The sequence below is a fragment of the Cricetulus griseus genome, chromosome 2, assembly GCF_003668045.3.
Source record: "Cricetulus griseus strain 17A/GY chromosome 2, alternate assembly CriGri-PICRH-1.0, whole genome shotgun sequence".
NCBI classification, from domain to species: Eukaryota; Metazoa; Chordata; class Mammalia; order Rodentia; family Cricetidae; genus Cricetulus; species Cricetulus griseus.
In genome coordinates, this window is record NC_048595.1 from 144,871,291 (window position 1) to 144,899,288 (window position 27,998).

General features: G+C 43.6%; 1 protein-coding gene across 1 annotated transcript; it reads right to left on the bottom strand.

Moving 5' to 3' along the window:
• Positions 1-27,998, bottom strand: Rdh10 (retinol dehydrogenase 10). The gene is made up of 6 exons (XM_027398814.2): positions 26,989-27,998; positions 25,228-25,463; positions 4,529-4,627; positions 3,341-3,486; positions 1,392-1,523; positions 1-1,307 (listed from the first exon to the last, which is right to left on the bottom strand). The coding sequence occupies exons 1-6, from the start codon at positions 27,275-27,277 to the stop codon at positions 1,184-1,186; spliced, it is 1,026 nt and encodes a 341-aa protein (XP_027254615.1). The 5' UTR covers positions 27,278-27,998; the 3' UTR covers positions 1-1,183.

Sequence of the window (27,998 nt, forward strand, 5' to 3'; positions counted from 1 at the left end):
TCAGTTATGTAAGTATTTAATTAGTCCTCTAGAAAAACCTCCTGATTAGTAAAAGTAGGCTTATTTTAACAACCTCAAACATTGGTCACGGTTTAAATGAGACATCCTAAAACAAACAAAAGCAATCACATAATAGTTCATAGTCATTTACAAGAGGATGGTACACATGTAGATACAGAGGTAGAGATTCACTTTTACAATGTTTCACTAATACACATATACCAAATTCAAGGCACAAAATAGTTTGCTTTACAAAAAAATACTGTAAAAATGTCATTTGCTGTTCTACAATGTGAATAAACCTTTCAAAGAAATCTTTACACCCTTCCACAATACTTCACACAAGATTTGCTCCCCACACTAATTCAGAGTTGGCACAAACATGGGGACTTTTTAATGCAGAAATTCCCATTTTCAGAAACTTTCTTTGCAGAGCTACTGTGTTTTGTAGACAAGGTCCCCTCCCCCAAACACAACTCTGCAGCTCCTGAGGGAAGGGCACTGTGCAGCAAATTGCACAGGTAGAAAATGTACAACCATTTTTGATTAACCAGGTCTCTAAACATTCGGTTTAGTGTTTCAGAGATTGAATTTAAAAACCACCTATTTTTTTAGTCATTAAGTATAAGAAAGAGACCCTCTGGCTTGCTGTGATGTTCAGACTGCACTGATCTCAAACTGACACCAAACATTCCTCTTTACAAGAGCTAAACCCACAGACACCATGAGCAAGCCACCCACACTTGTGTGAGTAGAACCCAGAACACACGACAAAACATAGCACTGTCAGTCCTTGAATGCAAAAGGGTGCCAGTTGGCTAGACTTTCACAATAATGAGTGAATGAATGAAGTCTTTTGGAATCCAGAAGAATCATACACATGAAACACACTATAGTCATCATTTCTAGACTTTCTGTTCATTAAAAAAATAATGATGTCACATAGTGCTTGTCTAAATACTGGACTCATTTTTAGGGCCCTGCCTAAAAAAGGCCCCATTGGCAAAAATCCAAGCTCACATTTTTCAAGCACTCTAGTCAGTTAATTTACATTTTATTATTTTTTAAAAAGTTGATTAGAAAAAAAAAGTCGCCATGGGGTTAGAACCCAGAGACTGTCAGTACTGCTGATGTGGGTGCACTGAAACCTCCTGACAGAAATGGCACTCCGTACAAAGCACTCTTAGATTCCATTTTTTGCTTCATTATTGTTTGTGGCTTGTTTTCTTTGAGCAATGAAGGGATACATACACTTGTCGGCTCCTAGAAATCGGTACATGCACACAACTGCTTCAAAAGGAAGGATGCTGCAAAGGAAAGGGCACAGTTAGCAAACGGCAGGGCATGGGTTTTCTCAGCTCTGGGGGCAGGAAGGGCAGGCCCTCAGTTACCTCTTCATGAAGGTCACGATGTACATGAGGCGGGGGGTGCAGATCATGGGCTGGTCAGTGAGGATGGCCTTCATGGCCTGCTTCACACAGTAGTCAGGCTTCAGAGGGGGCAAGAAGGGCTCAATTTCTTTTCTGGAAATTTATATTGAAAAATGAAATTCAGAATTAACTCAACATGGAAGACTGAAAACAATACACCAAAATACTGTGATGTTAACTGAGGGGTAAGATGTTCAGAACATCTGTTTCCTTCATGGTTTTTTTTTGTTTTGCCTCACATTTTCCTATTATAAGCACACTTCATTTGTCTTACCTAGTAAATAGATTAGGAAAAAGATAAGCAAAATGAGTTGGCTTTTCTTTTTTTTCAGCGAAATGAAGATGTTAATTAATATATCTTGTATTCAAATTCTCATGAAAGAAACATTGGCCCATTTCTATTGTTTTTCTTTCTGTGGAAAGATGGACTACATACAGTGAGCTACTTCAAACCCTGTTACAATTTCTCATGAGTTGGCTTTTCTATAAAAAGAGATGTTGAGATGTTGTACAAGATGTATTTCAAATCACTCTGATGCTTTTCTTTGAATAGAGACAGGAGGCATTTGTTACAAACATTAAACTAACAGCAGTGCAGATTTCTATATTAGGCATAGCCAAAATGGTGCATGAGCAACTATGCAGCCTTTTCCAGTATGTGACTGTCAGAGCCACATTTCTCAATGCAGGCAAAGGGCTGCCGAGCTATATTCTAAGGAGTCCCTGAGGTGAAGGACCTGCCTTCATTTTATTTTACTAAATCTCGTGGAAATACAGAACAATGCCACTTCTGTTTTACTACGTGTTGTCTTATCGCAGCTTTGATCCTCTGCACCTGCCACTATGCTAAGTGGAAACAGGACCCTGGGCAACAGACAGGTTCCCAGGTAGAACCAAAATAACACACCACAGGCCCATGGCATAGCACAGGTAAATGCAAGGATAAGAGGCAGACCTAGAATTCAATTTCTCTTCTCTCCCTCATTCTCCTTTTCGAGCTGGAATGACTCAAATCACTCTCCATCACTGACCGGGCTCATTAAATGTAAAGAACAGTCTCCAACAACAGGGGGACTTGACAATTGTCCTTTGCCTCACATATTCACCCAAGCAAAGATCTCTACTTCAGCAAGTATTCCTGCCAATTCACAGTTGAGTTTATTGTGTGGAGAGTATGTCAAGTAAAACCCAATGTTTAGATATTTATATTCCCACAATGCCCCCTTCCCAAGTGTGAGGGGATTCCATTTCATTGTTGTTAACTCTAAATGACTTTGTCTTATTGGGCTGAGTCTAGCTATACACATTTGCCAGAGAAAAAGCTTTCAAATTTGTAGTGTGACATTTAGTCATTTTAGACAAAAAAGGCATGTCAGTCCTTTGTGACAGTGACATTGTTTCATATCCAGGTTAAAGTCACATTAAGGACTTTTCTCTTGGAGCCATCATCTGCCAATACTAACAGTAGAGAAATAAAATAACTCTTAAGGATGTAGCTTCTAAGAAAAAACCCTGGAAGATGAAGAGAAGCCCATTCCTTTCTGATACTCAAAGTCAATCCCCGTGAGTTAGTGTAAGCGTGGCACCAAACTCTCACTTGCCAATCTCACACATCCATGTTACAGACCATAAACTGGAGAACTACAAGTTAGCTTCCCTTCCTTCTCTTTAGCTAGGTCTCACTTTGTAGCCTTAGCTGGCCTGGAATTCACTATGTAGACTAGTGTGGTTTCCAACTTGTGACAGTGCCCCTGCCCCTGCCCCTGCCCCTGCCCCTAGAGATGTTGCCACCACACTTAGCTAAGGCTGATTGTCTACTGATAGTTGGAGTGCAGGACTGGCTGACTGCAGATCAGCTCCACACAGCTTCCTAACGTTACTCTATCAATAAGAAGATGGTTCCCACTGACCTGATTCGGCAGCCTCTGAACATGCCCGTGTCTACAAGGTAAGGGCAAACCAAAGTTGTTTTAATTCCATCCTTTTCAGCAGCCTTTAGCTCATGGCTCAGAGATTCGTGAAAACCCACAACTCCAAATTTACTGGCACAGTAATCCTGAGCAAGAGAGAGAGAACAGAAATGCTGAGTCTTTTGTACAAGCTCCCAACTGATCTGCAGTGTCCCGGTCCTGTTTGGGTAGATGTTTAGCACAAAAGGTTATAGGTAACAAGCAAAGAGAAGGAAACTTTCTTAAAGGACATATATGTGATGTGGTTCAGAACACAAACAACATTTTCCAGGCAACAACAGAAACAGAAGAACACTTTTTGCCACATCAACCAAGTATCATGTTACTTTGGGGACACCACTGCAAAGGGTTCTATGAAAGCTAAAAGGCTTGAGTGAAAAAACATGAGAGCTTCCCTTTGAAGTCCCTGGAAACTTTACAAATGATTTCTTGCTTAGCAGAGGAGACTGAAAAACCTGTTTGTTTACATTAGTACCAGGAGAACAAAGACAAGTTAACTCGGGCTACACGCTGTAATGATCTGATGTTAAAATGGCAAGAGCCACCACATCTTCTTAACTCCAGCTAGAACTTAATAGCATATGGCACAGAAATATTTACAAGAAGTGGTATTTTCAATTTTCTAGGTTGAAACCAAAGTCTTACAGGACAATGTATGCACATGTTTTATCATTTGAACACAGTTGAGAATGAGTTGAGAAGGCCAGTTCTACACAATTATATGGCACCTGCCCCTGGCCATAAGCGTCTCATCTAATGAACTAGCAGCGGGCAGCTCACTTTTGGCAGGTTGACCAAAACACAATGTGAGCCTTTGACCTCACTTATCTGTTCTCCCCACACTGCCTTGTCACTCCACAGGTCCATTCTTGACCCTGTGCCTTCTACCATCTAGCAAGGCTGCTAATGAAAATGGGCTCTGTGAGCCTGTCCTCCTCTATACTGTGACAACTTGGTAAATTGGTGCCAGGAATTTTATGGCGGCCGAGGAGGACCCCTCCCCTCCACAGCTGGCCCTGTGTTAGAGGGAGACACTGTTGACCAGAAGGTGTGGTAGCAGGTCTCATGTGATGTGTTCACTGCAAGACCAACTGTGTGAATGAAGAAAACACTTTGGAACTGACAAACCTCAACTCCAGCCGTGCTGAACAATCCCAGGGAGCTCGCGACCGTCACAATGTGGCCATGATTAATCTCCAGCATCGTCGGAAGAAAGGCCTTAGTTGTCTGAAAGAAGAAAGATGCAAGCGTTAGAATTGACGATGCCCCATCTTGGAGCTGTAAATATTACATTTCCCAGTTCATCTGAAAATATCTTCCATCTGTGCCTGGCTAACTTAGCACCAAGGCATTGCCCTGCTAGGCCTATTATAAGCCGTGACCAACAAAGCTGTAACCCAAGAACTTTGAGAGCTGAGGTCCAGAGATGAAAAGAAAGTCGTTAGGAGAGGCTCTTTATCACCTTTCAAGTGATAGTGATCTGCTAATCTGAACCACTCCTGGGTCAGAGGCCTTCTCATGCTCATGCCTTGTAGTTCAGCTGGATTCTGGTCTATGAGCAACTTCCAGCCTCCCCATCAGCAGGTGCCCCATATTGTTACTTTCCTCATGGAAATGTTTCCATGGTGACAGACCCATGAATGAAGAGCCATCCTAGCACTCTGTGACAGCACCCAAAGTTTTACAGTCAAAGTAGACTAGCAGGAGGTAAGGTATTTTAGAACATTAACACTGATAAAGACAGAACAATTTTAGTGACAAATTGTGCAGGGAACCTGTAGTATTCCGAAGGATCACTGTGGGGCACCTTCAGGGTCTCTCCCACAAAGGCAGAAGTCCACCCACTCTGCGATGACAGCACAGGCCCACAACAAGGTGGCAATATCAGAGGTGACATGGACTCCTTATTAAACTACTGTCTCCTGTCTCCAAGATACAAGGCTGTATTTAAACAAAAAGATCCTTTGAATTGCTTAAGATGATCTATAAACCATCCCACCAGGCTCCCAACAGTTTTATAACCTGCTTCTTAAAAGAAAGCAGTGAAGAGCAATCTGTCTACTGTTGAGTTATGGTCTACTGCCAGCACTGGTCCCCATGATTTATAAACTTAGAAGACAAAACACTGCACAGCCTCCTTGGAGAAGAGCTGTGTTCCATTTCCAACGCTCTCTTGCTAAAGTGTCAGAGTCTAAGCATGAATTTCTAGTGTTTGGATAACTTGTGTGTGAAAGATCAAAAACAGTGGTTCCATTAATTTTGAAGCTTCCCATGCTCCACTTCACGGAGCAGTTGCCAGATGAATCTTTGTCAAGTATCTCCTGGACTGTCACAGAGCACCCCATCCCCCAAACCACATCCCATTTGTTTGGGTCTCCTTTAGAACCCATGCCAAGCTCACTCTCATCTGCCCTCATTCCAGTTCTATATAAACCAAAGTGTAATATTAATTGCTCATTTACTTAGTTTTTAAATGATTATCTAATGCTCTAAATCATTGGAATCTCCAATAATATCTTTAGTAATACTTAAAATCCCTGTAATTCTTTTTTGATGATATTTTGGTCTTTGTGTATGTGATATCAGGGGTTGAACCAGAGCACTGTATAGCATGAACATCACTCAAATACAGCCCCAGGTCATACTGTTTAATATTATTCTAGGCCAGCTTGACTTTATCTACATTTCTTAAAGTTGTTATCATTCACCCTAACATATCACTATGTATTTTACAGAGTTTTGATTCTGCTTGCTTTATTTTTATCTGGCTGTCCCAGACACATTCAGAGACACTGATCAACCAGTCTTACAAATCCCCCTCATACCACACGGGACCAGCACACTGTTGCTGTCAGTAACACCAATGCTTTCGTTCCACTCTGTTTCTCTGTAAACAGGATCCTGATACCACAAAAGAGCTGGCATTCCGGGTCATTTAAAGGCTTGACTTCAAGTGCCATAACTTACAGGTGGTTGTTATATCACAAAGCTGAAATAGAGTAATTTGCAGAGGAACATATACACTCCCAACTAAAGTGAAAATATATGCTTAAGTATGAAGTCTTAAGAGTATTTACATCTTTGAGCTGGGCAGAGGCAGTGCATGCCTTTAATCCCAGCACTTGGGAGGCAGAGGCAGGTGGATCTCTGTGAGTTTGAGGCTAGCCTGGTCTACAGGACAGCCAGGGCTAACAAAGAAACCCTGAAACCCTGTCTAAAAGAAAATTAAAAAAAGGGGGGTATCTACATCTTTGAAACGTCTAGTTACGATTAATGTTTGCAGATGAGCTAAAAAGCCTAAAGCTGGTATTTTAGCTTTGCTCATTTAAAACTATGTGACTGTTTTCTGTATGTATGTGTGTGGTGTTAAGGTGCACATTGGTGCATGCAGAGAACAGTGGTCAACATCAGGTATCTTCCTCTATTGCTTTTCCACCTTAGATTTTGAGAAAGCGTCGCTCATTGAACCTGGAGCTCACTGATTGGCAAGACAGGCTGAGTGGTGAATGCCAGGGATGCATCTGTGTCCCTTGCAAGCAGCAGCAGACTTAGACTCACACCACCATACCTGGCCTTCATGTGGGTGCTGGCGATCCAAGTCAAGTTCTTATGCTTGTCCAGCAGCATCTTATGAACTGAGCCATCGCCTCAGCTCCAGGAAAATCTGTTCTAAAGGTTCATCTGAGGTCATTTCTAGGGACTTATAAGCTGATCTATAAACTCACCGTAAGCAGAAAGGGCGTTTACTATACCAAATTTACTGAACACTCAGGCTTATCCTGGCCCACCTCAAATGTGCTCATAGCACTTGTGTAAGCCTACATCTGGGCACAAGTGCAGACTGACTGCAGCATTTAACGCTAGCCCAGGGAAAGATCAAAATTCAAGTCACACTTCCTTATGAACATATTACCATTTCAAATCATCACAAAGTCAAAGGAGCCTAAGTCAAACCATTCTGAGTTGGAGGGATTGTCTATATTAAGTTTGCCTAGTGTTGAAAGACAGGGATAAATTTAGTGCCTTTTAAACTTTTTTGTTTTAAAAGTTCTTAATGTAGTACAAGGACTTGATATTAAATGCTAAGAAACTGCACATAGTCTAATATGCCAGTAAGATCTTGGTCTTCTTGCTTAGGTGGCTGCGTTCTACAACTGGCCTACTGAAAACCCATATACCAGATCAGGTGAGATCCTGATGAGGGCCAGGCTTTATATGCTAAGGTCCTGTCTACAGGTCTTAAGCCGCTACCCAGATTCCCAGCACAGAACAAAGGCAGGTGACAAGTTCCCAACTAGGTTTCAACTATAATTTGTTGCAAAGTTCTGAAACTGATTAATGTCCCCTCCTCCCTCCAGGTGATATAAACGTATCCACTTGACAGATATTCATTCCCTCACCATCTATTTGTAGGTACTATGTAATGACCTGGCTGAGCAGTAATTAGTGAGATAGGATTTGGTCCCATTCTTCCATTCCTGACTTTGAGCAGAATTCTAAACTCACCTGTGCATCAAAACAGTATGATTTGGGTCTCAAATTGCTCTAGTGTCCTTGGTCCTTCCCACCCACCAGCAATGCTGTCTGGAAAGCAAAGCTACTTTGTGTTTAAGGGAGGGGTGCAGAAATAAAATGATCCAAATACGGTCATATAGTTAGTCTTTATGTGTGCGCTACAAACACTATTGGAGAGAACGGTTTGAGTGGTTTGTTATGAGATATTCGGGGGAGTGTTTTATTGTGATGCAACCCTTTTCTAGTCTTAATTTTTAAAGTACCAGTGGTCAATATTCATTTTAAAGCACATGATTTCTTCACCTAATAGGGGCAAATGTCTGTATAAGGAAACAGAATATGCCTTTGTATATTTTACATTTTAAGATGAAGGCACCTATTTGTTATTTAGAAAGTATCCGATTATAGGTGAAGCTACAGATCACTATACTCCTGGTGATGCCCATTACAATTTGCTGCTGACATTAAGAGGTGAAACCATCTGAGACCACACAGTCAGCCTGCAGGTTTCCTGCCATTTGCACAAACTCTTACGAGGCCTTACCCTTTACTAAGTGGAGACAAGCCTGAGGTTATCAGTACCCACAGCAGGGCCACTCCAGTGTCCCTGAAGTCCATGCTCCTGGCCCTGCTGAAGTCAAGTACATGTGACTGCACACTGGGGCTGCTGTCCATTGCCTTGTTGCCTGAATGGATATGGGCAATTACAGCTTGCCACAAGCAAACTCGCTTGAGGTATGAGGTATGCTACTAAATAAACTTTGGCTCTTACTTTGTAAGAAAAACACTACAAATGGTGACTAGAAAACATGTCATTTTCAGGAATTTTCTTAAGTAAGATAACTAGTTTTCCTTTCTAATTCTTCTTGCCCTCAACAGTCTGCTGGGTGACATCTGAGATAGCACAGTGTATTCCGTCCTTGACACAGCTTGACAGCACAAAGAAATCTGGCTCTTGGCAATGAATTATTAATGTGCACAAATATTGTAGCATGTGTGAGGTGGAGACCAGCAAAAGGTGAAGTGCTAGTTGCCATGACACCAGTCAGTTCAAGCTAAGGTTCATGATCTTTACCTTTGTCTCAAAGAGTCACTAGAAGAATAGACAGGGCAAGTCTGAGCCTCACACCTGAGTGACTTCAGGTGCAAACTCAAGCATGTGCTCCATGTGTGATCCCAAAGGGGCAACTCAGAAAGTCCACGGACCATCAGGCCTGTGTCAAGTCAACCGTAGAGACAGAATCTTGATTGGGTTTTTAGGCTGGGTAGCTGGCTGATGCCCACGGTGGTTGATAGGTTTCCTACATCCTGACTTAAATTCACACAACTGAACTCTACTTTAGCTTCTTGTTCACATGTCTAAAAAACAGGAAGAGATCTAGTGTTTCACCAGAAAAGCCACAATGCCAACAACTCTTACATGAAACAAGAGGGTTCAGTACATTTACAGATGGAAATGACCTAGGACTGTTTAGTGTCTGTGCCCTACCCCCCTCACACCATTTGTAAAAATGAAAACTCTTTAATAATTGACTCGGGCTGTAAAGTGTGCAGCTAGAACTTCAATAATCTGTAATTAATTGTATCACAAGTCTCCAATACTACAATCTTCTGGCAGCTAAGGGATAGTGACGAGATTAAAAAGGAAAAGAGAAAAAAAAAAAAAAAGAAGGCCATTGGATGAACACTGGCATTCCATGCCACTATCTGTACGGTTCCTCAGGGTCCCTCTTCAAAGCTCTGGGCACTCTGGAAGAAACTGCACAGGTCATGTTTACTCCCTGAGCAGGGCCTTCCTAACAGAGAAGCAGGTGGCTACATAGGGCCATTGCATGCTGCAGCTTGCGGAATCTTTGAAAACTACGTTTACACCAAATTAACTTCCAACAGTCCACTGTCCTGATTGCTGTTGGTGCTCTTAATGACGACTGGGCAGCATGAGCCTGCAGCTGCAGTGTCAGAACAAATTAGGTTCAACAAAAGGATGTGGAGAAATGTGGGACCCAGCAAATCTGACTTCCGAGATCTGGAGAGGTATTGCACCAGGGAGGTGCAGGTGAGACATGCTGAATGTGTTTCATATAGCTGAGCTATTTCAGGTTCACAGACAATGAGGGGAAAATTAATTTCTCTCAATAGAAAAAAGGTTTCACACTACATTTTTATGCATTTGCCAGACCATTTTATAAACAATTTTAGAAAAGCTATCTTTAAAAAAATAGTTCAAAGTATTTGTCTCTCAGTCGGATATTCAAGGACTAGTAGAAACTTATTTCCAAACTGGATCATGAATTATATTACAGTGAGAAATGGATTAATAGCTCTGACATACACAGTTAAGGGTTTTCAGGTCTCCAAATGATAGCATGATATACAATTTAGGGAAGGAAAATTTTCAGAGGAAGAGGAGGAGGAATACCATGGAGAATCCACAGAGCAAAGATTTCACACATGGAAAGGTTATGTCCCCCAGGGGCAAATACCTTTCCTTGTGTGTGCTCAACCTATCTGTGCTGCTTCCAGAGTCTTTATCAGGCTCACAAAAGAATACTCTGTTTATTTACAAGACCATCATGGAACCTGGTGGCACTCCTCTGTGAGGCCTCAGTTACTGCTTCTGGAAAACTATGATTCAATAGTGAAAACATTTTGTATATGCGTATTTGTGTGGGTGTACCCCCCACCCACGTGTGTATATGTGCCTGCCACATGCCTGCCAGAGATAACCTCAAGTGCCACTCCTTAGGAGCCATCCACTCATTTTTTTCAGACAAGGCCCCTCACTGGGACCTGGGACTCAGGGATAAGGCTACACTGGCCACGCAGTGAGCTTCAGGGATCTTCCTGTCTCCATCTTCCCAGGGCTGGGATTACAAATGTGCACGACACCTGGCCTTTTATTGCACCATGGGCATTATATTTGGATCCTTAAAAGCACTTTACCAACTGAGCCATGTTCCCAGTCCCTGGTGAAGACTTTTTAAGACACTAGAAATATAGCTGATTGTGTTAGGAAGATTAATAGGATAAACCATTAATACGCTCAAAGAGTACAAATGATGACACACTACACTCTATGTGAGGAATAAATGGCTAAATACTTTGAATTTTACAGATTTGAAGGTATCTGATCAATAAATATAATATCACATATATAATAATAATAATAATAATAATAATAATAATAATAATAATAATAATATCACTTGGCCATATACAAAGTGCTACTTGATAAAAGCAATCTCTATTACAAAAAACACCTAAAGCTGATAAAGTATATTTGCTAGGAATGTACTGGTTAATTCTTTGAGATGCAGTTGACAGATTCTGCTGTCATGTAGCTGCATGAGAGCCTGTGCTCCTTGTCCCATTGGGCATTGCAGAGGCAGAAAGTCTCTGAATACCTGTGCACTGGAGCCCCAGGACATTGGAGCCTGGAACTACTATTCTCTTAGCCATAACACAATGTACATCTTAATGTCCATTACACTGAGACCCAACATTTGTGTTAAATAGAGAAGGGGTGGGGAGACACTAAAGAATGTCATGAGAGTCACATTTGTACCGGTGTACCGGTTCCTAGCCTTTAAGACATTTCTGACTGTGAAGCTACAGGCAATGGTTTAAAATTGAACAGCATCAGCAGCAGTTAATACTTGACACACATGCATAAGAAGACTCCTACAGTTGCCCTGCAACCAAAGAAGCTAATAAAAGCTCAGCTTTTCAAATGAACACCTAGATGATGACACTATTAGTTATTCAGCAAAAATAAATGCTTTATTAACTTGTCTTCCCACTGCTAAAGATGGGATGAATGTAGCCCAGGGCAGAAGCTGTAATTCCAACATTCCCTTACACTGTAGGACCTGCCTGCTATACAGAAAGATCAGGAAGGAAGTGACAACAGGAAAGTGCACTGGTCTTCGGAATCCAGAACCCACAAGTCATGACTGCCAATTCTTAACCTTTCTCTTTGTGGCTTGATAGAACTCATTTGTGATACAAAAGAGACCTCTAGGATTTATGCTTTCTGCTCACAAATCCCTTCATTCGTCCCATAGCACCCAGCAATCACAACACAGGTCTTCACACTGCAGCATTCCTTGCCTAAGCCTCTCGTAAATGACTCAATAAGGAATCAACTCTATTACAGCAGCTGCCAGCATCTGGTGATCAGTAAAACATCGACTCATTAAATATTTATTTGTTGTTGTGGCTGTACCTTTTCACATAGTTTAACATGCATTCATACCTTTTATCTATTAAAAATTACAAACTGTGAGAAACACTTGTCATTTTTTCCTGTCTTACTAGAGTCTGTGGCAGTTCTGTGTGTGCATGGGTTTTGAAATGTTGTTTCCCCCGTTCCCTGCTCCCCACCGATTCCCCAGATGATCAAAGGAGAGGTGCAAGAGCTCTCAAGCTTGGGCCCCTCACCTATTATTAATAACTCTTATGGAATAATGAAAACAACTCAGAAAATTGCAGCCATATCACCTGATGAGTGGCAGACTGTTGCCAAACCCCATGTCTCACACTTGTGCCTTTTCCCAGAAGCCATAATTAGGCCGGATCTTCTGAAGGGCAGACACCGTAGTTCTGCACTGGTGACCAGGAACCACATCAGAAGGCACAAGCACATGCACGCCAGCTTAGCCATTGCTCAGGCCACTGCAAGTGGCAGGGTGTCTTTGCCCCTGTTCCAAAGGCCCCATGACCATCAGCCCTTGCAATTCATGAGTGCAAATAGTTCACATTCTTCACTGTTTCCTAATGTGCTTACAGGTTTTTAAAAAGACTTCCTTACTTAACACAGGGTAAGTGTAATCAAGGGGTTAACTCCCGAAAGCCAATGGAACCTGTGCTGAGCAAGGAGCAGCTAACAACACAAAAACAAAACACTTGTGACTCTGAAGAACTTTCAGAATTACAGAAACCACCTTTTCCTATAAACAGTGGTTCTCAAATCCTGCTGTACACCAGAACAATCTGGGAAGTTCTTCTCCTGATGTCCAGGCCATAGACCACTAGCTATCCCAGAATGCCCAAGGGGAAACACCAGACAGGGCATATTCCCCAGGTGACTGCATTAAGCAGCAGCATGGGATCTGGTGCTAGAGCAGAGTATCTCAAACTCAGGACCACCAGGAAGTTTGGTGTCTTAGGGGGGGCACTTGGGAATGCTGACTCAGCATGCCTCTCCTGTTGTCTCAATGACAACTCCACCCAGTCGACAGGAAAAAATATTTCCAAAGCTTGGCCATGTCCCACCAAGGCAAAGCTGCCTCTTAAAAGCCATCCTCCAAGGACCATGGCCATTAGTAAAGCATGTTCCATATACAGCCAGAGTGCTTTTCTCTTAAGGTTAGGCATACATTCTGTACTGGGGAAAAAAAAAAAAGCTACAAATTTGTGCTCAATGTCCCATTATGTTTGGTTTCTATAGCTTTACACACTACTACTTTACAACTAAGAAATCTCATTGGGAAGGACAATAATGCTAAGGACATAGCTGGGAACTGAACAACGTTAAAGAGTTTGTGTGTGGGGGTGTGTGTTTGTGTGTGTCTATGTGTGTGTATGTATGTGTTCACTGGAATTCAGTACCATGTAACACTAGGTAAATGCTTTACTACTGAGTTGCATCCTGAGTTGCATTTGCCTAGTTTAACAGGCTGATTAGCTTAAGAAAAAAGGGAAGGGGGATTGACAAAGACACTCAAAGGGGAACAAACAAGAGGGTTGCAGTAATCACGTTAGTCAGCTCCAGCTAACCCACCCCAAATGCTACTATTAAGTTGTGAACTCTGAACAAGAAAATGTCCTTTTAAGCATAGCAAGTATATGTGAGACACCACCTCCACCACCACCCCCCCAAATACCCCCCCACCACTCCCACCTCAACCGGGTCATTCAGCAATTCTGAATGGCCACAAAGTACCAGGGCCCTGGATTCCTGGGTTAGGGGCTGGGGCTTAAGCAGAGCAGCACAGGTGACAGCCCCACCCTCCAGCCATCGAACCATGGCCAGAGCTCATTTCAGTTCTAGGCAGGAAGGTACACAGTTCTTCATTTTCTGCTACTTAGTTTACAGCAGAAGACAAAAGTGACTTGGAGAGACAAGGGAACAAGGACACCCTGGACTTGCCCTTTCAAACCCTAGATCTGAACCTAAATGAAAAGAAAAAAACCTAGCTGGCAGTGTTGGTGTTTTTGTGGAATCCCAGCACTGAAAGGCTAAGGTTGGAAGACAATGAATTCCGGGCCAATTCAGACTTTGTCTGAAAAATAAATAATAAGTGACTCTTGGCTGGGTGGTATCAGTAGATAAACTGTTGGCTGTATAAGTGGGAAGACACTAGTTTGAATGGTAAGACTCAGGAAAACTGGGCACAGTACTGTGTGTACTTCCCAAGCTCCAATAGCAAGATGGAGACTGGAGCAGCCTCAGAAGCTCGTATCACAGGCCAGCCAGCAGGGCGTATCTAACGGTGAACAAAAAAACCTGCCTCAAACAGTGTGGAAGTAAAGACAGACACTCACAGTAGTCCTCTGATCTCCACAGAAATACTGGTGTGTTGTGGAATGCGTGAATCTGCATTCACTCCAACACATGAACATCCGCGCGCGCACGCACACACACACACACACACACACACACACACACACACACACACACACACACACACACACACTCAGAAAGAAAGAGTAAGGGACACAGAGAAAGAAATCTTGATCAGGGTGGGCTCCATCCACAGTGTACAACAGGGCATTTGCCTAGTTTAACAGGCTGATTAGCTTAAGAAAAAAGGGAAGGGGGATTGACAAAGCTGGAGGTTAGAATGAAAAGCTGTTCCTCTCCAGACAGAGGTGAGTGCAGTCACATGCAGATTCTGAGGGTAGGCTGGTGCTGCCCTTCTCACTTAGTGCTCTGAACTACCAAGCCAAGGTGGACTTACGTGACTGTGGATCTACTTCTCCTAGTTAGCCAGCAAAGCAGGGTCACCCACTCTGCCCAGCACTGTTCTTGCAGACCCCCAGCTGCCACCATTTATCAGGTAAAGGGTTCCAGTGCCTTGTATAGAGAAATGATTGAGGGGCTGGTCTGTGGTATGTCTATTTACCTTGGATCATTTTCTGCACTAGCATGACCCCGTTTCCACTAGAACAATGTCTCAAAGACCCACCAGACTTCAAAATCCACATATGCTCTGAAGGTGTGGCTGTCTGGACAGTGCGGACCTAAGAAGCTCAGTATCCCTTCTATTTCCTTGCTTTCCTTGGAGCAATTCAACCCCAGCTTCCAGGCTCTGATGAGCCCATGAGAAAACCTACTAGGAAAAGATCACCTCTGTTCGAGTCAGATGTTTTGGCAACAGTATCAGCTGGTAGAAACTGAAGGATTTTGAAAACCCATGATTAAGATTTTAACGAGAAGCCTTACATAGTGATCTGGAATTCTGATCCCATAAGACGCTTATGGAACAGAATAAAGATTTTTGCATTTCCCAGGAGCTAGGCAAACAAAACAAACTCAACCCATGGTGACTGAAATTCCGTACCAAGCACTTACAGGGTCTTGCTCATCTGTGTAGAAGAGGCTTTCTCCTGTGCTTTCCTTTCAGGTCCAGTCAGCATTGCTGACATAACCCCAGCAAGTGAAGGAAAGAAGGAAGGAAGGAAGGAAGGAAGGAAGGAAGGAAGGAAGGGAGGAAGGAAGGAAGGAAGGAAGGAAGGAAAGAAGCTGGGTGACCAGGGATGTGACCACATGACTCTCCAAGATCCTGGCCACCTCCAATATAGACCATGGGAAATTACACAAAGGGTGCAGAAAAGCCTGGAGCTGGACTTTGGTAATAAAACTCTAGTGTGACATTGATTCTTCAAGCTAGAATTTTACATGCATGTCTAATTTATAGAGCAAACTTTCTGGGGATATTAGCTAGGGTTAATAAGTTATTGCTAAACTTACCATGCTAATAAAAAAAAAATCACATTTGAAGATTCTTACATTATACCAGAGGGCAAAAACTGTATGTGACTCACAGGAAAAGCTACTGTACAAGAGCTTTGAACATTTAGTAACTACTTTGCACGTTCTAACTTGGAGCTTTCGGCTGAGGGTCTGGGTCCTACCGCCTGCCTGCCTTCCTTGTAGAGGACCTGAAGGAAGTCTCCATCTACCTTGAGATCACTGCTCTAGCCACCAAGGATAATGGTGCTACTTCACTCAAACTTGACAGAAGGCTCAAATGAAAGGTGAATGCCTAGAAGACTCTGCCAGTTTAAATGCCATAAAAACAATACAGTGAATAGACAGAGGCTTGTTAAGGATGTATCCATCTGTGGGCTGTTCCAGTGAACAGCTGTCTATTTTGGGCTGGCTTGTTTCTTGTTTCTTTCTTCAAGCTCTGCCTGCAGTTTCCAGTTCTTACTATGAGTAGTTCCCAGTCCCCCCTGCCCTCCCTGCACAGCACCAGCCACACTCTGGGTTAAAAGCCCCGGATGTAAGCACCAGAGGAAGCCTGTGGCTCATGTTGCTGAACAGTTGTTCCACACGCCTTGCCCCTTTCTTCAGAATCCCAGGGGATTCTGGGAAACAGAAGCAACACTTCACAGTAACACCTCTCTTCTAATTCTTTCCTTCAGTCCTTTTGGACTGAGAGCTGAAAACAACTGCTTTAAATATGAACCAAAATGCTTGAATCCAGGTTAAAAATACTTTACTACGAGTCTGTGCAAAAGTATTTAAAATAACTGATTACACAAATTACCCTCTATGTTTCTTTCCCAGGAGACCTTAGAAGCGACCCATTTAAAAACCCTTGAGAAATCAGTAGGGGGCAGTATGCTAATTACAATTTGCAGGTGGGAAAATTGAAGCTTTGAATTTTAAGTTTCACTTGTCCTCAAAATACCCATGTGTTTACGTAACTTACACTACAAATATTTTCCCAGTTACACTGATTTGGGAAGTGTTATTTTGAGCCTCATTGCTTAGAATAACACTAAGAAACCAAACCTTGTTAATATTCAAAAACTCTAGTTCTAGGGTATTTGAAGGAAAAGCAACAAATTCACATTTTATGCAAGGAGCAAAAGCATTCGTGTGATCTTGGAAAGCTTTACAGACCAAGTAATGCTTTGTTTTCAAATGTGAATTCATTCTAAGTGCCTTGTCATTGGAAGGGGCTGATGGCGGCAACACTCAGGGTTCCCAGTAATGGCCCTTATTTGTTAAACATTCTAGTAGCATTTGTTGACACTTTTGTCATTACCAAAGGAGATTCGCTTTCTCCCTGTTCACTTAATTTTAGTTTCTGGCATTTAGGTAAACCACCCGGACAGGTGTGAACTTGAGTTTTTAAGAGAACTGATAAATACAATGAAAAGGACAAAAGGAATTCAAGAACAGGCCGCACTTGGGAAGCTCACCGAGTGAAACATGCCAGCATTCCTGTGGGTGAAATCCTTCTTGAGAGGGGGGGATGTGGAAGCCTGCATAAACCCAGAGATCCAAGACACTGAAACTGGTCAGCCAGGTATGTCATGGGAAGTGTGACTAAACCCTGAGGCCATGCACAACCCGGAGGCCATGCCAGCCAAGGCTAAGTCACAATACAGGGACATTTTCTGATGCTGCCTTCCCACTTTAGATGTTCAGAGAGAGAGAGAGAGAAGCCAAAGCTCCCATCCCTTGAGTTATCTGCTAATTATGCTTTTCTTGGGGGGGGGCATCAGCCTGAACAGAGCTTCCAGGACACCAAGGCTTTCTGGATAGCTAACAACGGCATTATACTCTGAATCACTAATTAACCCATCTAGTCTGATTAACACATTTTAGTCTGAGTTTGGGAATTATAGGCTCAAACACTGGATTTAACCCACTCAAGTGAGGCAGGAGGTAGATCCCTATTCCTGATGACTGTTCGACTCTCTGTCTCTCTCTCTCTCTCTCCTTTTTTTTTTTTTAAACCATACTCTAAAGATTAATAACAAAGGGTCCTTCCTCTTAGGGAAAATCTACTTATGTTTTATGTTTGTAGGAAATAAGATATAAATCTGCCCTGCCATGACACCCCCTAGTGGAACTTTAGCAAAGTACAGTTTGGGGGGTCCAAAAACATCTTGGGTCCAAGTTGTTTCCCTAATCCAAAATGCCTGGAACCAGAAGGGTTTAGAATTTTTCCATATTTGCATATACATGATGAGGGGTTTGGGGGATAAGGCTCAAATCTAAACACAAAATTTATTTATGTTTCTCATATATACTTAGCACATATATATATAGCCCAAAGGTAATTGTATATTTTGCTTCTGTTTTGACCTTGTCATATGGTTAGTATGGAACTTTCATGTTTCTGATCAAGGGGTGCTTTTGTTTCTCAGGACTTCCAGTTGAAAGGGACTTTCTCAAGGCCAGTGGCTATGTGTACCACAGTCACCTGCCTACTACTTATCACTGAACATAACAAAACAAGCAAGTAAATAAATGAAGCATGTCCTCTGCAAACTCACCCACAGAGGGGGGGTGGGTCTGAAGAAAGGCAAGCTGGCTGTCTGCCTCAGCTCAAGAGGCTTAATTTTAGTTTCTGAAAGAACTGAAGCAAAAATTTGGGTGACTCTGCTATCATTTATATCCCTTATCCCAAGAAAAGCCTCTCATAAAGGGATTCCTACTTAAAATTCTCCTAATTCTCAAGTGAGATTATTAAAGCACTTCCAGTAATTTTCTGACTGTCACTAAATTAATTCACTAAGGTCGCAAACTCAATCCACTGGAATTTGCCAGAGATCTTGAATGGCTCACAAACAATCGGAGCAAAAACAAATGTAAGGGAGAAGAATAAAGTGAGAGGATGTGGGCTGCTATGTGTTCAACTACAGTTGTTTGTGGCTCTTCCCACCCCAGGGGCCAGCACTGCAATGAAAGGCTAAGACTCTGCCAAGGGCACTCACTCTCCATTCAGTCTCTCTGAAAAAGCTACTCCATGTTAGCATGAGCATTGGTTAGAGAATGTCCCACTCCAACATGTCTTCTAGATTAATTTGTACTTGGGCAGATAATGAATTAAAACCCTGGGCATAGAAACTCCCAGCCATAGAGAACAAATACCAACTTTGCTTCAAGGAATGGAGATAAACAGTAAAAGTCACTTGTGATCAAACAACAAGCGGTCATTCCTTGAACAAAGAATTTGGGGACTGTCCATCTTATAAAGACATTATCTGGCCCAAGTGGACACATTTGGAGTCTGTTTCTCTTTCATAAGGTGTGACATGCATCTATCTGCCTGTCCCTCGGAGACATGGAGTCACTCTGCAGAACAGACTGGAGTCTAACTCATGTCAATCCTCCTCAGCCTCCTAAAATTTGGGTTTACAGGCATAAACCACATTTGACATTTTTTGAAAAGACTATTTAACTTCTGTTGTCTCCCAATAAAACAAATTATTCTCAAGTGGCAGAAGCTCTGTGGAGCACGGTTATACAGGGCTCTTTCAGGACAGTGAGCTGCCTGGTCCAGGTGAGGTTGAGAGCATACCAGGGGACATAATAGGTGCTGAACTGGGAAGCTAGATGAAAATCAGTTTTGGGAAATTCAAGACACCATGCTAATAATGTCCTTGACTTCCCACTGTGAGCACACATATGGTCACACAAGGGCTTGAGCAGCAGGGAATAGACACAGAGCAGGAAATCAGGAGGTTCTTTAGCGTCCGGGTGAGAGGTAATGGAGGCATAGATGATGAAGTGGAGATGTATCCCAAAGGACTTGGTACCCAATGAATGAGCACAGGATAGGCAACTGCAGTCAAGCTGGGTGACTCAGCCAGGGTGAAGGAGTGAAGAGGGAGTTAGCTTAGTATTCTCACAGGCTCAGGGGACACAGCCAGGAGGGTAGCAGGAGTGTGCTAATGGCCTAGAAATCAGTTAGGCAACAGAAACAGATCACCCAGTTAGATAGAAGCACAGAGAACTGGTGTGAGCACACCACAATGAGGAGCCAATGTTTTAAAGGTGGAGAGCTAAGGTGGAGGAAAGGGGAGAAGGTGACTAAAGCCCTTGCATTTCAAGGAGGTGATCAAGGCCACACTGTGAGAACACAGGCTTTCCTCTGCATCAGGCAATGGGGGAAGCACTGCTAATTAATTGTCCAGACAGCTGAGAACTTTAAGGCACTGCCTACCCAGCAGTGCTTCCTAAGTCTGATAACCAGGCACAGATTACACTGTATTAGAGATGGAGTGATGCTTTCTATAGGAGATAGCATCTTGTTCCCTGAAAAGTACATTTTATCAAGTTGTAAAATTCAACCTTTAGGAGCAACAGATTTGGGTCCAGCATATATCAAATATAGAAATTCAAAATTCAATAAGCATGTGATCTCATGCTGTGTACACCGTACAGTCGCACATGCTGCCAGGCAATTGTCAGTCTACAGAGATGTCTCATCAGTTGTCAGTTACCACAGGAATCTGACAAGGTATGCCAACGTGGACCTCAGCTCAGACAGCATCTTTACTTCTGTTGCTTTCACACTGTTACACACAGGACGGGTACTGGGTAACACAAGCCAGTTCTGGCTTACTTATAAACAGGTTACAAATTCCACATTTTCATCAGCTACCCTAAAACAGGAAAGTGATATTCTACAAAAGATTCTTATAATATTATAGTATGAAGGAGAAAGCATTTGACAAATAATTTTATGAGTACCTTGGGGTGGAGATGACAACTTTAAATTCTAAGCCTAAGAGAGCTTATGCCAAATTAGATTTCTCTAGTCAGAGAATACAGGAATATAGTATATAAGATTAAAAACCAGTAAATCACATAAGAACTCAAACATTAATGGTGAGGGACCATTCTTGAGATATTGGATACAATGTGGCCCGCTAATGTCTTTAAGTGCTGCCTCACACTGATCTAGCTGGTGGGCTTTTACTTTTCTTGGATGGATTTTAACTAAATAGACTTTAGACGTTTGGATATAGATAAATGCTGAATTCAGTAATTAGTATTTTAAAACTGTGAAACCTTTTAAGTTAAGTGGTCTATTAATTAACTACCAATTACCTTGTCTGACTACCATATCAATAGAAGTAAATTACTCACTAGCTATCTGACAGATTTAGTCCTTTACCATGGAAGATTTCTTCTGCACATAAAAGGCCTGAGGGTGAATGCTTTTGCTTTCCTCTTTTGGGTAATCAGGGATCAGTATGCCATTTTAAAAAAGGCCAAGCACAGCTCCTTGGTTTAAAAGGACCTACAGATAAACTCTGGCTCAGAAATAAACTAAGATTCTATGGCCTCTCCAGAAAAATAAATAGTAAGTGAAGCTAAGTTAATTATTTTGAGGAAATATGAGACTGCAGTCACTGTATGGAGGCCAGGCTTGTCTGTCACTTGGTGGGATCACAGAGAGGTGTGTTTTCCAGTTCTTGCCTCTCACTCGGACAGCATTTGTGTGAATGACTTAGATGTTGATGTACACTTGTTCTCAGTGCTCTTGTTCCACAGCAGACCAGGCTGGCTAAATGACCATGTCATTCATCCCCTGACTGGCGACTAAGAGAAGGTTCCTGGAAGATCTGCTAGTGACAGAACAACTGTGAAGGTTAGTGTCATAGCTGACTGGAGGGCTGTGCCAAATGTGAGAGCTAATGGAAAAGCCTCTGCAGTCTGTAGGAGTGTATGTGGCTCATAAGGCAGGAAGCAATACAGGCTCTTCCTGAGGCCTGAGTCACAGGGAAAATGAATGATGGCTGCCATGCATTCAATTTGTGTTTGATTCACACGGATCACAACAGCTGTCTTCTCAAAAGCCTTACACCCAGAGGTAGGCTTAGTATGCCAAGGAAAAAAAAGAGTTCACAGGTGGGGCAAGGGAAAGTGTGGGAAAGAAACAAAAGGAGACCCAAACAATGAATGGAAGGCAACCCTGATTTGAAGTCAACAGCATGAGTTAGTCCAGCATGTTTCCCCTTTCAGAATCCACAGCATGGACCCGTGTAAGCTCTCTCAATAGGTCACCTTCTAAATATTTAAGCAGAAGCCTGTTGCATATGATCAAATATTCATTAACTAAGTTAGAGTACAGTTCCAGGGGTGGGGGTATAACAAACTGCCACCAGACAATCTGTCATAACTTTGTTATGTAAGGCACAATGTAGATAAAGTTATTTCAAAAAGCACTTACTGTGTATCAAAGGACAAAATGACAATATATGCCACAAAATGTTAGCAGAAAAGGAAAAAAAAATCAAATAACAAGGTTTTACATAATTCATTTAACTGAAGCTTCACTGGGAAAGGGATTAGGCTGGGGGTGTAGTTGTGTATGTGTGTGTGTGTAGTGTTCACGTAGTATGTGCATGGCCCAGAGATCAGGGTGTTGAAAGAGACAGTCTAAGGCTCCTTACAGCTTCCAAATCCAAGACACCAGTAAAAGCAAGGGTTGGGAGGGAAGCTTACATCACCATCTTGAAATAGACCTCAGAGGAGGAGTGGAGGAAGAGGGACCTCCGGGCAGTAAGAGCAGTAGCTGGAGCTTGCCAGGCACCTCCAAGGTGGAAGTCACATGCTATTCTTGTTCACCCTACAAGAACATGACTTGAACTCTGAGTCAGGGTCAACACATAACTTGTTATTCTGTGAAAACAGACACTGACTGAATCTTAAAAGTCTGGCTCAAGATGATCTGTCCAAATAGCTGAATGTCCTCTTTGCTCAGAGTATCTACATTTTTAACTGGCTGGGGCAACTTCTTTTTCCTGCCCAGGCATAGTCAAAAGACACACTGGTATTTTTCTTCTGAAACAAGAATTGTGGAAGCCAACCTACCACTGTTTTCAACTTAGAAGACCAGAAGGGAAGCTGAATTCAAGTGGCACTCAGCAATACTATTTAAGCCCCTCTCCACTCCCACCCAGCAACCACTGGAAAGATGAAAAGCAGCCTCCTTTTATGTTTCAGTTGCTAACTCTCAACTTCTCCAAAGGTTTGTGAAGTCCTGGCAAGAAGTCAGAAATTCCAACACTAAAATGAATTTTCTGACTCAATATTGAAAATAAATTCTTAAGTTTAGATGCTTAGGAGAAAAACAGCTGGAGAATTCAGGAGCCTCCCATAGTTTAATACAAAGTGATGTCATTACCAACCAGGCTTCCAAGAACTCCCTAAACTGTGTGGTTAAGCAACTTCCCAAAGCTCAGTGAGGAGGGTAAGTAGGTGCAGCACACCCATGGTACATGAATTGGGATCGAGGGTAAGAGCTGATTCGATTTCTTCCTTATGTCAGAAAGTAGCCGGATGCTACACACTAGCATCAGTCTGCACCCTTTCACAGGAGGCTGGGGATTGTCTTTCTTAACACTTTGAATCAGAACTGATTTTATGTCTAAAGAAGATCTGCTGTTGTTCTGTGGTACACACTGAACTGAAGGCTGTGCAGTTTCTTTAAAAAAAAAACAAAACTTGGGTATATTTAAAATTTTGTAAGTTAGCAAAATGATTATGCAGAATAGTCAAGGTGAACCTTGAGGGACCTTGGTGAAGGTGAAAGTTTATAGTTAGGAAATCTTGCATCACCTCAAAGGTTATTGAGGGGGAAAAAAATCAGTGTCTGGTTAATATTAATCTTCCAATGGATGTGTATGTTTTCTAAGGCTGACAAGTCAACTGAAATCAACTGGAATTTCTGTGGCAGATCATCCACAGAGCTTTCAAACATGGAAGTTATGCTCCACCGGCAGTTTGTTTTTTATTTCAAAATGCTGACCCTGTTTTTATTTGTTTGTTTTGGACACAGGGTCTTGCTATGTAGCGCTAGATGGCCTTACTATGTTATTAGACCAGGCTAACCTTGAACTCATAGAGATCCATCTACCTCTGTCTCCTGAGTGCTGAGGTTAAAGGTGTTTGCTGCCATGCCTGGCCTGGGGACTTTTTTTTTTTACTCAGAATTATAAACACTTAGGATTCTTGATAAATTAACCGCCAAGTCCATTCAGTTGGCCTTTACTCACCCATGTCAGTGCTGTGACACTTGATGCCTGTTCCTGCAGCAGCAAAAGGCTTGTCTGTTTGGCACACTTACTGTATACCTATGTACATGTACATGTGTGTGCTCACAGGGGGATCTCCTTACTCATTTAAAATGCAACGTTGAGTTCAACTTACTCACATGTTCATCTCTAGATGCTTAGAAATAAATGATATAAAGCTCATGTTTCCAAATAAAACATTAGAATAAGCTTCATCTAGGCCCCAAGAAGAGCCCTATACTAGACAAGCACTATTTGGACACTGAGGAAGCCAGATTAAGTTTTTAATCAGTTTCTTAAAGATTAACGATGTTTAATGTGACCTATTTAGGAGAAACAGTTCTTTGTTGAGTCCCACTAGAAGACATCTCTGCCTATGGAGGTAAAATCCTGTCTCATTATCCTTTCTTCCTTTTCCCCTTAGAGCAAGGATATGACCCAGGGCCTTGCACATGCTCCATTAGCACTCTACCAATGAGCTACCCTCAGTTCTCCTTACCTCTCTCTTACTGGGTTATTTCTGGCTACATAAGGAAAATACAAAGAAAAATATGTGTAAGATGAATCAACATGGCATGCGTGGAATTAGAGGGAGAAGTGTTGCATCTACCCTTATTGACAATTCAGCTAAAAAGTTCAGGTTACAGTGTCCCTCTGGGAACAGAAGACCCCTCCATGTCTCTGAATGCTGCAGGATTGTTTGAATCCCTGGCACACCAGGTCTCATGCATCCCCTATCCCTCTCTGTGGTCCTTTCAAGATGACTGTTCATTTGAGAGGCACCAGATAAACTGACAGTCCTGAGATGTCCACCATCTGAACGATGTGCATGGCCAATGTATGTTAAGTAGCTGCCAGGGTGGCCTGACCACTCCCAATGAACCACAGATGCTGAGCTCAGAATTTCTGGCACTTTCTAACATGTGGCTGAGCAGTAGTTTGGAAGCCTAACCCCTGACTTTACGAATTCATAAGAACCAGGGTTTTATAAACTCAACAGAAAGCTAAATAAACAAAGCCAGGGCTTATAGTCACTCTTGTTATTTTTACAGCAATCTTTCAAAGTAGCTCCCCATTGTCAATTTCTACCTTCTTAAGGCATACTGAAGGGGAGCTGTTCAAAACAGCTAGACACTGGTGGGAACAGCTCATTAGATGTGGAGGAGTCAGAGAGCTTTCATGCTAGCACATGAGTCTCTCTGTCCCAGCCTTCTCATTGAGGAGCCAGGAATAAAAACAACAGCATTTATATTTACCCAGAAGTGTGCATGGCAGTTGACCATCATGGTTCTCTCAATGAGCTCATCAGGGCATTCCAGAAGGTGATGTCCAGAAACCACGCCAGCATTATTGACCAGGACGGAGACCTCACCAACCTCTTTGCGGACCCTTTCAGCTGTCAGGTAGACATTCTCCCTCTTTCCCACGTCACAAGTATAGGTAAAAACCTGCAAGTTACATGGGGGCAGGATTTCTTCCTCACCATTCCCAGCTGTCCTCAGGAGTCCAGATGTGGGGAGAAGGGAAGAGAGAAGGGGTGCAGAAAGTGAGCCACATGGCAGTCAGTAGGACAAAAATCATACAAAGCAAAAACACTACAGTGAGCTTCAAATTTCTAACACAGTAATGCTTGCCAATAACTCAGCTTACAGCTGCCTTTCCCCCACCCCCCCCAACCGAAAGTCTTTGGGAATTACAGCAATTTACTGGACAACCTTGCTTAGGGGAAAGTCATGTAATTGTGGCAAGTCCTATACAAGTAGACCACATGGGATCAACTTGCTGGAGCTAGACACCTGCAAAGAACTGATCTCAGCCCAGAGAATAACACACATTACACATTCCTGTTTTCAGATGGGGGCAGGGAGGAAGCCAGTGGCTAGAGAGCTCTACCCTCAGAACAGAAATTCATTCCAGGGCTCACAAATCCAAATTGCAAGCAACAATCTGAACTCATACAAAGGCAAGAAATGACTGAGAAGTTTCTAATGAAAGCATGGAGGTCACTGGTTTGTCTTTAAACTGATTCCCCTGAGAATTAATCTCATAGATGGAGTTTAGAATATGCAAGCTTACCACATTAGAGTTCAAACAGCATAAAATCAAAATCCCTTTATTAAAAAATGAATTATTGCCTTCTCTTAGGTTTGGGCAGAGAGCACAAATGTTCAAATTTGTTGCCTCTCCACACTAGTTTTGAAAATGCAACATTTTGAACCATACATTAAAAAAAAAAACCAAAAAAAAAAAAAACCACAGGTTCTGGTAAGTTTGGTAACAAATGACAGGCATAGGGGGAGAGTGGAGCCCAAGTCAATCTAGCCACCATCAAATTTCCTAGACCAGTATCTATAGCTGATCATGATCTCAACTTAGGCTTACACTTTCCTTTCAGATACAAACCAGTTGTTAAGCAGATTGGGGTACCCCAAAACCATGAAAGAAATTTACAAAAAGTCTGAAATCATTGAAGCACTTTCTCAATCATTCTCAGTCACTCTGGGTTGGTAACTAAAGCATTCACTTAAGGATGGGGAAACAATGTAATTATTTCCCGGAGCTAAAGTTATAGTGAAACCAACCATACAATTCTAGCCTAAGCAGCTCAGACTTCACAGAAACAGATAACTGCTTCAGTCCATTGTAGGAACAACTTCCCAAAGACACTTCAGCTTCCCATCATGCCACATGCAAGTCAGACTGAGAAAACTGCTTTCGGACCTAAACCTGTGGTAATAGCAAGGTCCTCCCCGCCCACCCCCCCCCCCCCCCAACCTTCCACTACTGGCAGAGTTTAGGAAACCCCAGAGTGGTGCCAAAGAAACAGGGTTTCGTGCACTTTCAGTCTCCTAATAACAGAAAATCGTGCTTTCTTATCAAGGGGCAAATTCCACTCGCCTTCCAGAAGATCAGTAGGTGTTCTTTTCCTGGAGAGCGAGGCTGCCCATGGCCGTGGGGTGTGGGGACCCTCCCGGGTGGGGAGACATTTGACTTAACAATGCACGCAGGGCAATTACCTTGCAGAGCAGCGGCATCGGCCGCCTCCAGGTCCCGGTAGATGTGACGAACCATGCCTGCGGTCTCCTCGTTGCTCTGCGTGTTGATGTCCCAGAGAACCAGCAGCGCCCGGCGCCGGGCAAACTCCAGAGCAAAGAGACGGCCCAGGCCGCTGCCCGCGCCGGTGATGAGGCACACCTGGCCGGCCACGCTCTTCTCCTTGGGCCGCACGAGCCAGCGCGCCGCGGCCAGCACGAACGCCCACAGCACTTTGAAAGTGACCACGAAGAACTCCACCACGATGTTCATCGCGACGCCCCGGGTCCCGCGCGAGCCCAGCACCGTGTCCTCACCCTCCCCGCGCCAGACAGCCCAGCCCCTGGCCCCGGGAGCGCTTGTCACCACGACCGGGGCGCGAAGGTTGCGCCCCGAGTCCGCCCCCGAAACGGTGCGGGGCCGAAGTGCGCGGGGCCAGTCCCGCCCGAGCTCGGCGCGGTGGCCACGGGCTGTGCCTGCCGCGGCCGCTGCTCGGCTCGGCACCTCCTGCTGGCGGGCGGCCCCTTGCTTGTCCCGCAGCGCCCAGCCGTCCGGTCCCGCTGCAGCGGCGGTGACAGCCACGAGTTAGTAGGCGTCGTGCGCTGGCCTCATGGCCAAGCCGCCGCCACCCAAACGTCCCCCTGAGCCGCTGCAGCGGCTCCCTCTCCTCCTAGGGCAGGGGCGCGCCGTGCGGGTGGCTCGGGTCGCGGGAGTTGTCAACTTGACTCAAGTTGCGGGAGGGTGCGGGCAGCGCCGGGGAGGGACGACTTGTGGGGCGCACGCGAGGGCTGCCAACCGCTCGAGCTGCCAGAGCGGCGCGGGTCCCCTGCCCTGCACTCGCGCCGCTGTCACTCGGGCACCGGGCTCCGCAGCGTAGCTACGCCCGCGAGGCAGAGCGCTCCCAGCCGGCTCTGAGATCGCTCCACACACGGCGCTATATAACCCACCGCCGGGAAGCGCCGGCCGCTGCAGTGGCATCGGCCCTCCCTCCGCT